This window comes from Mobula birostris, chromosome 8 (genome assembly GCF_030028105.1).
Source record: "Mobula birostris isolate sMobBir1 chromosome 8, sMobBir1.hap1, whole genome shotgun sequence".
In the NCBI taxonomy this organism is placed as follows: Eukaryota; Metazoa; Chordata; class Chondrichthyes; order Myliobatiformes; family Myliobatidae; genus Mobula; species Mobula birostris.
The window spans coordinates 36,920,096-36,937,533 of NC_092377.1; the positions used below are offsets into that span (position 1 = coordinate 36,920,096).

A 17,438-nucleotide genomic window follows, 5' to 3' on the forward strand; every position below is an offset into this window, starting at 1 on the left:
AAAATTATACACGGCCTGTCAGTGGCGTCAACAGAGCTTTACCAAGAGGGATTTCTCGCAGGTCGGCGGCGGTTATTTAAAAAGGGAGCGTCGAGAGCATTTGTCCATTGTATGTGGCCTATCAGCCGGGTCAACAGAGCTTTACCAAGAGAGATTTCTTGCAAGTCGGTGAAGGTTATTTAAAAAGGGAGCTTCGAGAGCATTTATCCATTGTACGTGGCCTATTAGTGGCATCAACAGAGCTATACCAAGAGGGATTTCTCGCAGGTCTGTAGTGGTTATTTAAAAAGGGAGCTTCGAGAGCGTTTGTTCATTGTACATGGCCTATCAGCAGCTATAACCAGAGCACCAATCATGGCTTAAATATCAGGGAAGGTTTAGGCATAAAAGGGAGACACTGCCTAGCGGAGCGGTCATCGATGGAGTGATCTGAGGCAGAATGGAAGGGCTTCGGCGATAACAAGTCAAGGCGAGGTAAGTTACCTGTAAGGAATAGAAACAGGAAGTATGTCTCTGATGCCGGTGTTCTACTGGGTGTCAGATGTGTGAAGTCCGGGAGATTCCCAGCCTCCCAGATGGCAACATCTGCGCCAGGTGCATTGAGTTGCGGCTCCTTAGGGACCGCATTAGGGAACTGGAGATGCAGCTCGATGACCTTTGTCTGGTCACGGAAAGTGAGGAGGTGATAGAGAGGAGCTATAGGCAAATAGTCACACGGGGGCCTCAGGAGACAGATAAGTGGGTAACAGTCAGGAGAGGGAAGGGCAAGAGTCCGATGCTAGAGAGTACCCCTGTTGCTGTCCACCTTAACAATAAGTACTCCTGTTCGAGTACTGTTGCTGGGGGGGTGGGGGATGGCCTACCTGGGGGAAGCAACAGTGACCACGCCTCTGGCACAGGGTTAGGGAAAGGAAGAAGGCAGCAGTAATAGAGGACTCTAGAGTTAGGACTGAGAGGCGATTCTGTGGACGCAGGAAAGAAACGCAGATGGTAGTTTGCCTCCTGGGATGTTTCTGATCATGTCCACAATATCCTGAAGTGGGAACGTGAACAACCAGAGGTCGTGGTACATATTGGTACCAACAACATAGGTACGAAAAAGGGAGGAGGTCCTGAAAACAGACTACAGAGAGTTAGGAAGGAAGCTGAGAAGCAGGTCCTCCAAGGTAGTAATCTCGGGATTACTGCCTGTGCCATGCAACAGTGAGTATAGGAATAGAGTGAAGTGGAGGATAAATGCGTGGCTGAGGGATTGGAGCAGGGGACAGGGATTCAGATTTCTGGATCATTGGGACCTCTTTTGGGACAGGTGTGACCTGTACAAAAAGGACGAGTTGCACTTGAATCCGAGGGGGACCAATATCCTGGCGGGGAGGTTTCCAAAGGCTATTGGGGAGAGTTTAAACTAGAATTGCTGGGGGGGAGGTGGGAACCGAACTGTAGATATGGAGAAAGAGGAGGTTGGCTGTCAAACAGAGAAAGCTTGGAGACAGTGCGAGAGGGAGGGTAAGCAGGTGACAGAGAAGGGATACACTTAGACCGATGGTTTGAGATGTGTCTATTTTAATGCAAGGAGCATTATGAACAAAGCAAATGAGCTTAGAGTGTGGATCAGTACTTGGAGCTGTGATGTTGTGGTCATTACAGACACTTGGATGGCTCAAATACTTCAAATGCCGGGTTTTAGATGTTTCAGAAAGGACAGGGAGGGAGGTAAAAGAGGTGGGGGCGTGGTACTGCTGATCAGAGATTGTGTCGCGGCAGCAGAAATGAAGAAAGTCATGGAGGGATGGTCTACTGAGTCTCTGTGGATGGAAGTTATAAATCTACTGGGTGTTTTTTATTAACCACCCAATAGAAACAGGGACATCGAGGAGCAGACAGGGAGACAGATTCTGGAAAGGTGTAATAATAACAGGGTTGTTGTGGTGGGAGATTTTAACTTCCCAAATATTGATTGGCATCTCCCTAGAACAAAGGTTTTAGATGGGGTGGAGTTTGTTAGGTGTGTTCGAGAAGGTTTCTTGACACAATATGTAGATAAGCCAACAAGAGGAGAGGCTGTACTTGATCTGGTATTGGGAAAAGAACCCGGCCAGGTGTCAGGTCTATCAGTGGGAGAGCATTTTGGAGATAGTGATCACAGTTCTATCTCTTTTACCACAGCATTGGAAAGGGATAGGAACAGATAAGTTAGGGGAGTGTTTTAATTGGAGTAAGGGGAAATAAGAAGTTATCAGGCAGGAATTTGGAAGCATAAATGGGAACAGATGTTCTCAGGGAAATGTACAGCAGAAATGTGGCAAATGTTCAGGGGATATTTGTGTGGCGTTCTGCATGGGTATGTTCCAATGAGACAGGGAAAGGATGGTAGGGTACAGGACCTCTGGTGTACAAAGGCTGTTGAAAATCCAGTCAAGAAGAAAAGAAAAGCTTACAAAAGGTTCAAAAAACTAGGTAATGATAAAGATCTGGAAGATTATAAAGCTGGCAGGAAAGAGTTCAAGAATGAAATTAGGAGAGCCAGAAGGGGCCATGAGAAGGCCTTAGCGAGCAGGACTTTTAAAAAACCCCAAGGCATTCTACAAGTACGTGAAGAGCAAGAGGATAAGACATGATAGAAATGATAGAATCAAGTGTGACAATGGAAAAGTGTGCATGGAAACGGAGGAGATAGCAGAGGTACTTAATGAATACTTTGCTTCAGTATTCACTACGGAAAAGGATCTTGGCAATTGTAGGGATGACTTACAGCAGATTGAAAAGCTTGAACATATAGACGTTAAGAAAGAGGATGTGCTGGAGCTTTTTGGAAAACATCAAGCTGGATGTCTCTGGGACCGGACGAGATGTACCCCAGGCTACTGTGGGAGGCGAGGGAGGAGATTGCTGAGCCTCTGGCAATGATCTTTGCATCATTATTGGGGACGAGAGAGGTTCCAGTGGATTGGAGGGTTCCAGATGTTGTTCCCTTATTCAAGAAAGGGAGTAGAGATAGTCCAGGAAATTATAGACCAGTGAGTCTTACTTCAGTGGTTGGTAAGTTGATGGAAAAGATCATGAAAGGTAGGATTTATGAGCATTTGAAGAGGCATAATATAGTTAGGAATAGTCAGCATTGTCAAAGGCAGGTCATGCCTTACAAGCCTGATTAAATTTTTTGAGGATGTGACTAAACACGTTGAAGAAGGTAGAGCAGTAGATGTAGTGTATATGGATTTCAGCAAGGCATTTGTTAAGGTACCCCATGCAAGGCTTATTGAGAAAGTAAGGAGGCATGGGATCCAAGGGGACATTGCTTTGTGGATCCAGAACTGGCTTGCCCACAGAAGGCAAAGAGTGGTTGTAGACTGGTCATATTCTGCATGGAGGTCAGTGACCAGTGGTGACCCTCAGGGATCTATTCTGGGACCCCTTCTCTTCGTGATTTTTATAAATGACCTGGATGAGGAAGTGGAAGGATGGGTTAGTAAATTTGCTGATGACACAAAGGCTGAAGGTGTTGTGAATAGTGTGGAGGGCTGTCAGAGGTTACAGTGGGACATTGATAGGATGCAAAATTAGGCTGAGGAGTGGCAGATGGAGTTCAACCCAGATAAGTGTGAGATGGTTCACTTTGGTAGGTCAAATATGATGGCAGAATATAATATTAATGGTAAAACTCCTGGCAGTGTGGAGGATCAGAGGGGTCTTAGAGTCCGAGTCCATAGGACACTCAAAGCTGCTGCGCAGGTTGACTCTGTGGTTAAGAAGGTATACAGTGCATTGACCTTCATCAACCATGGGATTGAGTTTAAGAGCCGAGAGGTAATGTTGCAGCTATATAGGACCCTGGTCAGACCCCACTACTGTGCTCAGGTCTGGTCGCCTCACTACAGGAAGAATGTGGAAACTATAGAAAAGGTGCAGAGGAGATTTACAAGGATGTTGCCTGGATTGGGGAGCATGCCTTATGAGAATAGGTTGAGTGAACTCGGCCTTTTCTCTTTGGAGCGGTGCAGGATGAGAGGTCACCTGATAGATGATAAGATGATGAAAGGCATTCATCGTGTGGATAGTCAGAGGCTTTTTCCCAGGGCTGAAATGGCTAACATGAGAGGGCACAGCTTTAAGATGTCAGGGGTAAGTTTTTTACGCAGAGAATGGTGAGTGTGTGGAATGGGCTGCCAGCGACGGTGGTGGAGGCAGATACGATGGGTCTTTTAAGAGGCTCCTGGCCAGGTACATGGAGTTTAGAAAAATAGAGGGCTATGGGTCACCCTAGGTAATTTCTAAAGTACCTGTTCGGCACAGCATTGTGGGCCGAAGGGCCTGTATTGTACTGTAGGTTTTCTATGTTACTATGTTTCTATTACTGTATTATAAATTACAATAAGAATATGTAAAATAAATAGTGTGAAATGTAGTGTTCATGCATTCATTGATCATTCAGAAATCAGATTGACAAGGGAAAGAAGCTGTTCCTAAAACATTGAGTGTGCGTCTTCAGGCTCTTGTACCTCCTCTCTGATGGTAGTGGAGGGCATGAGAAGAGGGCATATCCTGGGTGGTGGGTTTGTCCTTAATGATGGACGCTGCTTTTCTGAAGTTGACTTTGGTGCTAGGGAGGCTAATGGCCAAGGTGGAGTTGGCTGAGTTTACAACTCTCTGCTGCTTTTTCCAATCCTGTGCATTGAAGCTTCCATTCTGGGCCACCAGTTAGCATGCTCTCCACAGTACATCTGTAGAAATTTGCAAGAGATTTTGGTGACATATCAAATTTCCTCAAGCCCTTAATGAAGTATAGCTACTGGTGTGCCTTCGTAATTGCATCAGTATGTTGGACCCAGGATAAATATTCAGAGATGTTGGGCACCCAGGAACTTGAAACGGCTCACTCTTTACACTGCTGAATTTTGATAAAAAGTGCTGCATGTTCTTCCAATTTCCTCTTGCTGATGTCCACAATTAATTCCTTGGTCTTACTGATGTTTTGTGCAAGGTTGTAATACCACTCAACCAGCCGATCTATCTCACTCCTGTACACCTTCTTGTCACCACCTAGACTCTGCCAACAACACTTGTGTTTTTGGCAAATTTATAGATGGCACTTAAGCTGTGTCTAGCCACACATTCCTGAGTGTAGAAAGTGTACAGCAGAGGGCTAAGCAAGCATCCTTGAGGTGTAGTTGTGTTGACTGTCAGTGAGTTAGAGTTGTTTTGTTGATCCACATTGACAAAGGTGTCAAGGATCCAGTTGCAGAGGGAGCTACAGAGGCCCAGGTTTTGAAGTTTGTTGATTATTGCTGAGGGGATGAAGGGATTCTGGCATAACATCATACATTCACTGCCTCGACTTGTAAAGAAAGCCACCCATATGTGAAGCTGCTCTCCTATTTTCTCTAGGCCTCTTTGGGGATCACCTCATTTCTTCCAATACTCTCCTGTACAGGACAGTCTGCAGAGATCATGACCACCAATTAGTTAATTCCTACTTTTAAACCTGCCCAAATTCTATCTTAGAGCTGTCCTTTCACTGGAGTGTAGATGACAACATGGTGTGGCCCAGTAGCCTGATCACTGTACAAAATGTCCTTGGGAGCATCATCTATCAACATTGCTCATCCACTACAACTGTCACTGGCACATTAATGAGTAAATGCTAGGTTGTTGACCTTCTGTCTGGACATGCTTGGGATGAGCCTGAGGCAGTCAGGATGGAAAATGCAGAAAGTGAAGGTTTGTGGTCAGGGCAGAAGGCTCTGAAAGAAAACACCCCTTAATGCGATGGGCTTTATTTAAATGTCTCTTGATGCCTAATCTTCTGCTCTGCTACTCTGCTCTCTCAGGTGGAATGACACTTTTTGTCCAAAACTTGTTAGAAGAGGTTGGACATTTTTTAAAAATGCAGATGATGGAAATGTGAAAGCTAAACAGAAGATACTGGAAACTTTCAGCATCAGGCAGCACTTAAGAAAAGAGAGAGTTAATGTTTCATGTCAAAGATCCTTTGACCTGTATTCACTGTCTTCACTATTAAATGAAAACACCAATATAACTTTTTATTACCAATTTATCAATCTGCATTGCTTTAAGGAATTTTGGAAGTATACAGGAAGGATCTCTGATCTGATATGTTAGTTCTCGGTCTCTTTCCACATTTGCTGCTTCACCTGCTGTGTATTTCCAATGATTACTGTTTTTACATCAGAAGAAGATTAATTCCTCAGGCCTTTCTTTGGATTTAGATCTGTACCCTTATGCCATCAAGAAGGAAAAGTTATTTTGTACTGACCAAAGTCTAAGTAACTGGATTATACTTCCACTAGTCTAAAGAAGTTTTTTTGTGCTAAGCTGCTTACTTGCTCTATTCCCATGGATCAATAAGTTAGTGGTACAAGGAATGAATCAAACCCAGAGTCAAAAGCGATAGAAAGGTTAGTCCTTTCAGTGTATTTTCTAAAGTTCGGATACTGGAGATTTCCAGTACTGTAAGATTCTCTGATTGCTTTAAGTTCCAAGTTCAGTTTTGTTTCATCTGCTTGCAGGTTTGAGAGAATGTTGAAGGAGAAAATAACAAGGGGAGGGATTATAATAATGGTACAGTTGTAAAATTTTCCAGTGGTCTGGAAATGCAATAACTTCAAACTTTGCTGTACTTATTAATTATGGTCAAATTGCATGGTATCAGAACTGGTAGTTTTACATTTTAAATCACTGTAACCGGGTAACATGCCAGTCATAAAATTATGTAGAAACTCTTTAGCACTATGCTTTTTGTTCGGTTTAATTAATATTTGTCTTGCCTTCAGGGCTGATTCCGTTGTTCTGGATCTTTTAGTTTAAGTTTCAAGAGAGTTTCTGCTCTACTGATGAAATTAGTGAGATAAAGCAATTCCTTGAACTAAGTACAATAAGTTCATTTAATTACTAAAGAAATGCTTGGTGAACATTTAATGAATCCATGCAGGAAGTCTCAAGTTTTACTCGAACCAAGGAAAACATAATTACTGAATCTGGTAACAGTATTGTAGTGAAGTTTAATCAGTCTCAGGATTAAGAAAAATGTTTTAAAACTAACTCACTAATATCTTGTTTTTGAGCAGACTTCACTGAAAGTCTTTCCTCCGGTACATGAGCTTATTTGCTTGAGGAATGGGTTTTCTTATCAGCACTTGCCTACTCTAAAAGCAGTCAGTAAGGACCAAGTGAAAAGATTCCATTTAAAGTTGAGCAGTTGCCAGGTTTTGATGGGAAAGGTAAATGCAGCTCTTCCTTCACCGAGTGCTTTATATAGCATTGTGAATACACACTGTTAAACTATGCTTAAACTATGTCTCATCAAGAGACCTCATGCATTGCTTGTTTGGCTAACAAAGAGGAATTTTGTTAGTGCAGCTGTTCTATTGGATACAAACTGTACTCATAGACCTAGGTCACTGAAACTTTTCACCCTAATTGCTTGCGTTTTTGATTTATTTTTATAACAGTGTGGTGCAGGATAACTTAAATATTTAGTTCTAATCTTTGACATCATGCAGCTATGGTTTTCTGTGCCTTCTCTCCTGCAGGCCATGACTGCAGTGTAAAGCCTGATAGATGATGGGTATGTCTACAAAACGGGATGAAGGGGGATGCTTTTTCAGTCTTACTCATAACAAATATTCATTTGTCTGACAATCTATCCTTATTACTGTCCTCTCTGTTTGTCTTTCCTGTTGAACTAATCACTAAAATTAACCATCCCTCCCAGCCTAGGCATGTTTAAAAAAAAATCACCAGGTCAAAGGTCTATTTTTCTTCCTTTGATTGCGATAGTTGACATATTAGTTCTTACAGAAAGAGAACTGTGATGATTTCTCATCTTTGACTTGGGCCCATGAAGGCAATAATTGGAATTCTGACAATGGGATTTAAATTTTATTGTTTTGTTTTTCTTGTAAATGCCTGCAAGAAAATAAATCTCAAGGTCAGATATGGTAACATTTACAGTACATTGATAATAAATTTACTTTGAACTTCTTTTTTGTGAAGTACATAACATCACTTCCTCAGTCTATATCAGGGGTTCCTAAACTTTTTATGCCATGGAGCCTTACCATTAACCGAGGGGTCCGGGAACCCCTGATCTATGACATAGATTACATCATGGCAGCTGTGACAGTAGTAGAGTTTCTATAATTGAGATCCATAACCACAGTTATGGGAAGTAGAATAGTTAACCAGATTTTCAGTTCCATATGCTCACAGCTAGCATTATGCTTGTGTATTATAGGTTGGAAGTGGAGAGGTGGTGGCTTAACTTTAAGTCCACTCCTAATAAAGCTAACCTAGGCATTGGTCATTGCAGAAGCACAAAGTCAGTAATATCCTGGAATATTTTAAAGCAAGTCCTGGGGTGAAATCTGGAGACCCAATACGAGTCTGGGAGTCTGGGGCCAAGGACTGAGGGCATTGGGGAGGGGGGCAGCCTCTCCTGGGGTTGGAGGCCTAGTGCAAGTCTGGGGCCAAGGCCTGAAGGTGCAGAGGCAGCCTGTCCTGGAGTTGGAGGCCTAGCTGTGTGTGAGTGGGTGGGTGGGAATGTTGGAAAGGGGCTTAGAATCATAGAGAGTCATAAAGCCGTACAGCACAGAAACAGGCCCTTTGGTCCATCTAGTCTGTGACAAACTGTTATTCTACCTAGTCCCATGGACCTGCACCTGGGCCATAGCCCTCCATACCCCTCCTGTCCATATATAGTCATAGTCATACTCATACTTTATACTCATACTCATAGTCATTACAGTTGCACCAACCAAGAATAGAGTATAGATATAGCAATATAAAACCATAAATAATTTAATAATAATATGTAAATTATGCCAGTAAATTATGAAATAAGTCCAGGACCAGCCTATTGGCTCAGGGTGTCTGACCCTCCAAGGGAGGAGTTGTAATGTTTGATGGCCACAGGCAGGAATGACTTCCTATGACGCTCAGTGTTGCAACTCGGTGGAATGAGTCTCTGGCTGAATGTACTCCTGTGCCCAACTAGTACATTATGTAGTGGATGGGAGACATCGTCTAAGACGGCATGCAACTTGAACAGCATCCTCTTTTCAGACACCACTGCCAGAGAGTCCAGTTCCATCCCCACAACATCACTGGCCTTACAAATGAGCTTGTTGATTCTGTTGGTGTCTGCTACCCTCAGCCTGCTGCCCCAGCACACAACAGCAAACATGATCACACTGGCCACCACAGACTTGTAGAACATCCTCAGCACCGTCCGACAGATGTTAAAGGACCTCAGTCTCCTCAGAAAATAGAGACGGCTCAGACCCTTCTTGTAGACAGCCTCGGTGTTCTTTGACTAGTCCAGTTTATTGTCAATTCGTATCCCCAGGTATTTGTGATCCTCTACCATGTCCACACTGACCCCCTGGATCGAAACAGGGGTCACCGGTGCCTTAGCCCTCCTGAGGTCCACCACCAGCTCTTTAGTCTTTTTCACACTCAGCTGCAGATAATTCTGCTCACACCATGTGACAAAGTTTCCTACCGTAGCCCTGTACTCAGCCTCATCTCCCTTGCTGATGCATCCAACTATGGCAGAGTCATCCGAAAACTTCTGAAGATGGCAAGACTCTGTACAGTAATTGAAGTCCGAGGTGTAAATGGTGAAGAGAAAGGGAGACAAGACAGGCCCCTGTGGAGCCCCAGTGCTGCTGATCACTCTGTCTGACACACAGTGTTGCAAACACACGTACTGTGGTCTGCCAGTCAGGTAATCAATAATCCATGACACCAGAAAAGCATTCTCCTGCATCGCTTTCAGCTTCTCCCCCAGCAGAGCAGGGCGGATGGTGTTGAACGCACTGGAGAAGTCAAAAAACATGACCCTCACAGTGCTCTTTGGCTTGTCCAGGTGGGTGTAGACACGGTTCAGCAGGGAGACGATGGCATCCTCAACTCCTAGTCAGGGTAGGTAGGCAAGCTGGAGGGGATCTAAGTGTGGCCTGACCATAGGCCGGAGCAGCTCCAGAACAAGTCTCTCCAGGGTTTTCATGATGTGGGAGGTCAATGCCACCGGTCTATAGTCATTGAGGCCTCTGGGGCGCGGCGTCTTCAGCACAGGGACGAGGCAGGAGGTCTTCCACAGCACAGAAACCCTCTGGAGACTCAGGCTCAGGTTGACGACATGGTGAAGTACTCCACATAGCTGAGGGGCACAGGCTTTGAGCACCCTGGTGCTGACACCATCCGGGCCTGCAGCCTTGCTTGGGTTGAGACGTTTCAACTGTCTTCTCACCTGTTCAGCTGTGAAGCCCACCGTGGTGGTTTCGTGTGGGGGAGGGGTATAGTCATGAGAGCAGGGTGGGGGACTGTGAGGAGGGGTAGGAGGGGAGACTATATCTATTCAAACATCCCTTGAGATAGAAAAGGAAATGGGCTTCTTTTGCTGTTGTTGTTTTGTTTTATTGTTGTTGTGGCTGCTTGTGTTATCCTGCTAAACATTATGGGCATGCTATATTGTCGCCAGAATGTATGCTAACACTTGCGGGCTGCCCCTAGCACATTCTTGTAGGTTGTTAACACATTTCACTGTATGTTTCATTGTATTTGTAGCAAATAAATATAAATCTGAATCTGAAATCCGAAGCATCTGTAAAGCCAGGTTGACTTTCAGTTGCAGACCAATCACCTCACTCTCCTGCCTGATCACTCTGACCTTATAGAGCAAATACTTGCCTATCCCTACACGAGTGTAGTTAATGACTCAGCCTTCACTGTGGTCAGGGGAAGACAATTCTAAAAATTCACTGCATGCTCAGAGAAGTAATTCATTACCACCTATTAATTGGGCAACTCTTTTCTGTGGCATTTTGCCTCTTGCCCTAGATATTCCCCGTGAAGGAAACATCCTCTCAGATCTTCCCCTCCCAGGCACCATCAGAACCTTGAACAAAAAAGCAAACTGCTGAAGGAACTCAGCAGGTCAAACGAATCTGGAAAGGAATGGTCAACACAGCTCAAGACAAGTTGCTGCTCAACCTGCTGAGTTCCTCCAGCAACTTGTTTTCTGCTCCAGATTCCAGCATCTGTGGACTTTTGTGTCACCATTAGAACCTGTTTGATTTTATAAAAGCACCCCTCATATAAACATGAGTGGTGAAGTGTCAATTGTTCCTCATCAGCAACTCCAATGCTAGGAACTATTGGCTCAGTTTTTGGCCCCTACAATCCCAGGGATTTATATTTATGCTTTTTTAGATCATTTTTATACCACCAGCAAGTACACCTACCCCTCCCTTCCCCCTTCTCCTGGGAGAATGCTCCCTCTGCCAATCTTTTGATGCACCTCACTTCCCCAGGCACTCACTCAATGCAGGAAAAAGTTGCTGTATGAGGACTTATAAGAAAGATTTGTAGGACCACAAATGTTATCATAATAGAGCTTAATTTACTAAATATAATGTAATTTCAGAGTTGGAGTAAATATAACACATGACTGCTTGAATAATCCAGGCTGATTTTAATTATTTATAAGTGACCCAGATAAAGTTAGAAATTAGAAGCAATTCCTCCCCTTGGGGATGGTGACCGTGGTATAATTACATTTATTGTGATCTGTGATTCTGATACACAAAAGATCCAAGGCCATTTATTTAATTTGAAAGATGAAATGGATGATCTGAAATAAGTGGACTAGAGGATATCCAGCAGCATTTTACAAGAAGCCAAGTGGACTATATTTTAAAAAATAACACATGCCAAGATTCAGTAATTATATAATTATTATCTTTAATGAAACAGGAAGAAAATATCTTGTATAAATCCTGGAGGAAGGTTCACTGGGATATTTATCGGAGTTTACGGGAACACATTAAAAAGGCAGGTAGAAAAAATATAAGATAAGGGAAAAATATACTGTAAGTATAAAACAAAATAGAAATGTTGTTGGTTGTAGAATTATAAATAGTAATAATGCCATCTACTATCTCCTTTTGTCCACGTTTATCTACTTTCAGTGGCCCATTTTGTTCCAAAGTCTCAATGGAATGTTCCAGACAGTAACCAGATCTTAGGGGGTGAAGTCAGAGAACCTGACCTGAGCTGTCCTTGACTACTGGCAAAATATATATTTGAATTTCTGGCACTCACTCTTAACTCTTGCCTTTCAGGGACTTTTTGACAAACAGTACGAAATTCACCTCACAAACAGCTGAGGACTGTGTCCAAGTTCAAAGGTTATCTCATGGACTAGTCAAGCAACAGGTTAACAAAGTCGTCCATACATAATCATGAATGACACGCGGTCATTGGGCCAGATTCCTCCATCACAAACCCAGAGTATCTCCGTCCCATCAGCAGGATAGGCCCATCATTGGGGGCAGCAGTGTGCTATGCAGGCAGAGAGAGTTTCTCTGGAAGTGGTCAGCATTGACTTCAGGCCCCATAAACTCCTTCGGCATCAGGTCTTACATGGGAATGGAAATCTAATTACCACCTACAGTCATCACTCATCCCTGCTCCTCCATATTGGATAATACCTGGAAGAGGCACTGAGAGATGCAAAGGCATAGAATGTTCTTTGGGTGGGACCTTCAGGAGTGGCTTAGCACCATCACCACAGACTGAACTAGCCATGTCCCAAAGAACGCAGCTGCCATGTTATCCCTGCTGCAGACCTGGAACAAAGCGGGCTAATTCCAAAGAACTTTATTGTCATTCTAACCATACATCAGCTCTGCAGGGCAGAATGAGACAGTATTTCTCAGGGGCAGTATAATCATAACATAACAAACGCAACACTAAATAATAAACATAACAATAAACAGTAAAGCAAACAGCCACATGTCAGTTAAAATCAGTTATAAGTGTCCAGTGCAAGCTAAAAGTGTCCAAAGCAGAGTCAGGTAGAGCAGCTATTTAGCAGTCTGACTGCCTGTGGGAGGAAGCTGTTTAGTAGCCTTGTGGTTTTAGTTTTGATGCTACTGTAACGTTTGCCTGATGGCAGAAGAACAAACAGTTCATGGAGAGGGTGTGAGGGGTCTTTAATGATGTACCGTGTTTTCTGGAGGCATCGACTCTGAAAGAGGTCTTGGACAGAAGGTAGGGAGACCCCAATAACCTTCTCTGCTCCCCTAACCACCCTCTGCAAGGCTTTTTTGTCGACAGCACTGCAGCTGGAGTACCAGGTTGTGATGCAAAAGGTCAGCACACTCTCAACCACACCTCTGTAGAATGTAGTTAAGATGTTAGTGGGGAGCGATGCTTGTTTAAGCTTCCTCAGAAAGTGCAATCCCTGCTAGGCCCGCTTCACAATCCCAATGGTGTTCCTGGACCAGGTGAGATTGTCCGAGATCTGCACCCCAGGTAACTTGATGTTTTCCACTCTGTCCACTGTGGAGCCGCTGATGCTGAGGGGTGTGTGCTCAGGCTGAGACCGTCTGAAATCGACAATCATCTCCTTGGTTTTGGTGACATTAAGCATCAAGTTGTTATCCCTGCACCAGCTCTCTAGGTGTTTGACCTCCTCCCTGTACATAGTTTCATCATTTTTGCTGATGAGCCCCACCACTGTGGTATCATCTGCAAATTTAATGATCAGGTTCTCCTTGAATCTGGCTGCACAGTCATGTGTTAGCAGTGTAAACAGCAATGGGCTAAGCACACAGCCTTGTGGGGATCCAGTGCTCAGTGTGATGGAGTCAGAGATGTTCCTGCCAACACGGACTGACTGTGGTCTCTCTGTCAAGAAATCCAGAATCCAGCGACACATGGCAGTGCTAAGGCCAAGCAGCGACAGTCTCTCCACTAGTCTCTGCGGGATGATGGTATTGAACGCTGAACTGAAATCAATGTACAGGATTCTGGTATAAGTGTCTTTGTTGTCCAAGTGAGAGAGAACTGTGTGCAGTGTGGTGGATAAAAGTAAACCAAAAGTAGCACCAGGTTTAAAAAGCGAGCCAGGTCTGCTGGGACTTTCTGTAGAACTGGGCATCACCTCTGTTAATAGGCAGTTGGCAAGGACGAATAGAAAGGAGTGAAGTTGAAGCAGAGCAGCCATTGTGAGGGTGGCCACAGCATGAGTGATCAGAATTATTAGAATGGGGAACTGAGGTTTTGGCTTAAGAGGCTTCAGCAAGGCTGAGGCTAGGTTGAAGAAAGGATGAGAGGGTTGAAGAAACCTTGGTTGATTAAAGATGTGGAGCATTTAGTTAAGAGGAAGAAAGAGACACACCTATGGTTTAGTAAGCAAAGATGTTTTCTGAACAGGGCTTTTGAGAATTGCAAGGTAGTCAGGAAGGAGCTTATGAAGGGACTTAGGAGACCTAGAAAAGGACATGAGAAGGCTTTTGTGAGTAGGATTAAGGAAAACCCCATGGTGTTCTACACACGCATAAAGAAAAGGAGGATGACTAGAGTGAGGATAGGTCTGATCAGGAATAAAAGAAGAAATGTGTACCTGGAGTCTGAGGAGGAAGGGGAGATTATTAATGAATATTTTGATTCAGCTTTCATCAGTGAGGTACTTTAATGTTTATGAAGGCAACATCCTCTCTGTCTGAAATGCTGCAACAGGTTGACATTAAGAAAAAGAATCTGCTGAGCCTTTTGAAAAATATCAAAATAGATAAGTCCCTGGGGCTGGACAGGATATACCCCAGGACGCTACGTGAAGTGAGAGAAGAGATTGCTGTGCTTTAAGCAATAACCTTTGCATCATCACTGGTCACAGGAGTAGTTCCAGAAGATTGGAGGGTAACACGTGTTATTCCTTTGTTCAAGAAAGATAATATGGATAATCCTAGGATCCTTAGAGACAGGATTTACGGGCATTTGGAGAAACATAGGCTGATTATAGATAGTCAGCATGGCTATGTAAAAACAGGTTGTGCCTCACAAGCCTGATTGAATTATTTGAGGAAGTGACAAAACAAATTGATGGAGGTAGAGCAGTGGATGTCATGTATATGGATTTTAGTGAGGAGTCTGACAAAATTCCCCATGGTAGACTCATTCAGAAAGTCAGGAGGTATGGGATTCAGGGAAACTTGATCCGCAAGGCATGCATTAAGAAATGGCTTGCCCATAGATGGTGGTTGTGGATGGAGTGTATTCTGCCTGGAGTTTGGTGAGCAGTGGGGTTCACAGGATCTTTTCTGGGATCCCTGTTCTGTCTGATATTTATAGGGGCGGCACGGTAGTGTAGTGGTTACCAGAATGGTTTACAGAACCAGCGACCCAGGTTCAGTTCTCGCCGCTGCCTGTAAAGGGTTTGTACATTCTCCCCACGACTGTGTGAGGTTCTTTCGTGACAACATGGGTTTCCTCTGGGTGCTCTGGTTTCCTCCCACAGTCCAAAGACTTACCAGTTGGTAGGTTAATTGCCCGGATTAGGCTTGGACTAAATCAGGGGATTGCTGGGCAGTGCGGTTCGAAGGGCCAGAAGGGCCTGTTCCACATTGCATCTCAATAACTAATTAAAGTGACTTAGATGAGGAAGGTAGGTTAGAAGGTTTGCGAATGACTAGAAGGTTGTTGAATTGTGGATAGTGTAGAAGGTTGCCACAGGTTACAGTGGAACATTAATAGGATGCAGAGCTGAGCTGAGAAGTGGCAGATGGAGTTCGATTTGAAAAAGTGTGATACACTTTGGAAATCAAACTTGATGGCAGAGTACAGGATTAACGACAAGATTCTTAGAAGTGTGGAGGTACGGAAGGATATGGGAACAATGTATATAGGCTTCTTAATGTTGCCAGACATGGATAGGGGTTTTTAAGAAGCTGTGTGATGTGTTGACCTTTATTAGTAAAGGAATTGAGTTCAAAAGCTGTGAGGTAATGTTTCAGCTCTATAAAACTCTGGTTAGGCCACACTTGGCGAATGTGTTCAGTTCTGACCACCTTATTATAGGAAGGATATGGAAGCTTTAGAGAGAATTCAGAGGAGATGTACCAGGACGTTGCCTGGAGTAGACAGCATGTTGTATGAGGATAGTTTGAGCTAGCTAGCGTTTTTCTCTTTGGAGCAAATGAGGATGAGAGGTGACTTAATAGAGGTGAACAGTATAAGATAATAAGAGATATTGATAGAATGGACAGCCAATGACATTTACCTAGTTCAGCAGTTGCTTATACATGTGCGTATAATTGGAGGAAATTATGGGGGATGTCAGAGGTAGGATTTTTTTACATAGAGAGTGAGAAGTGCTTAGAACGTGCTGCCAGAGGTAGTGGTAGGGGTAAATGCGTTAGGGACATTTAGGAGACTCTTAGATAAGCACATAGAAAATAGAAAAATGGAGCACAGTGTAGGAGTTGGTTAAAATGTTGGCACAACATCATGTGCCGAAGGGCCTTTATTGTGCTGTTTTATGTTCGGATAGAGAACAGAGCAACATTAAGGATAAGCATATCTGGCCTTATTCTTGCCAATACAGATGCATCTAACTATGACACTACACTCTTCAGTCTACCTTTGCAATCAAGTCAGGAGATTCAATGAGCGTGGATGAATGCCTGAGAGCAGCACCGTGCGCAGCTAAAGGTTACTGGGCAACTTGGTGAAGCTTTAATACAGGGCTAAACAGCTAAATGCTAACGCAAGTGACTGAGCTGAGTGTGCTTTGATAAATGTTTCAAAGCTCTGCACCCCTGCCATAATAGATAGTTAATTAGATAACAGGACCTATTTGTTTTCAAGGGTGATGGTGCCCAGCACCTATGTGGTAGAGGCACGGCTAAAGCACTCACAGCTGTGTTTGGTGAGAAGTGCAACTAATGATCCATCTTTGGTTCTTCCAGAGATCTCCAACATCACGGAAGCCAATCCAGTTGTAATACTGTCATTTACCCAACAATGTATAAAGTTGCCCAGTTTACAAAGAGCCAGTTTACTTCCTTCTCACCAGCTAATCTGATTCATTAGCAAAGCGACGGAAAGTGTAGTTGACGGCAGTTGTTCATCTCCAACCCACTCACTAATGCTCATTGTAGATTTGCACAGGACCACATGTTTGCAGATATTGTCAGCCTTGTTCCAAACAGACACGTGAGCTGAAATCCATTTTGACGGGGTAAATAACCATCCTTTATGACAAACAGAAGCCAAGGGCCCACTTGAGGGAAAAAAAATTCCAAGGATTTCAGTCACCCCTTGCTCAAAGGAACACGACTGTAGTTGTTGGTCAATCATCCCAAACCCAGGACGTGACTGCAAGAGTTCGTTAGTGCGGTAGAAACTGTGACTGAATGGATAAAGACATTGCTGTAGATTTACAATATGTGGACTTTCAGAAAGCTTTTGAAAAGCAGCTTGGTAGAAATTTTCAGCCAAATTATGTAAGAGAAAGTTTAACAGCTTATGCATAAAATGGATTGACAGATAGAAAGTAAAGAGTTAGGGTAAGTAGATATTGTTGAGACTGAAGGAGGTCTGCACACTAAGATTAGTTCTTCATACACTCC

General features: G+C 43.7%; 1 protein-coding gene across 7 annotated transcripts in view; it reads left to right on the forward strand.

Moving 5' to 3' along the window:
* LOC140201238 (tRNA (32-2'-O)-methyltransferase regulator THADA-like) overlaps positions 1–17,438 on the forward strand; it is a 424,035-nt gene that overhangs the window by 312,661 nt on the left and 93,936 nt on the right. The window contains exon 31 of one of the 7 annotated variants that reach the window (XM_072265014.1): positions 11,776–11,853. The exons of the other annotated variants lie outside the window; for them this stretch is intronic. Within the exon in view, the coding sequence (XP_072121115.1) occupies positions 11,776–11,795 (20 nt within the window). The 3' untranslated portion in view covers positions 11,796–11,853. Of the gene's footprint in view, positions 1–11,775; positions 11,854–17,438 lie in introns of those variants that run through there. 7 annotated transcript variants of the gene reach the window in all.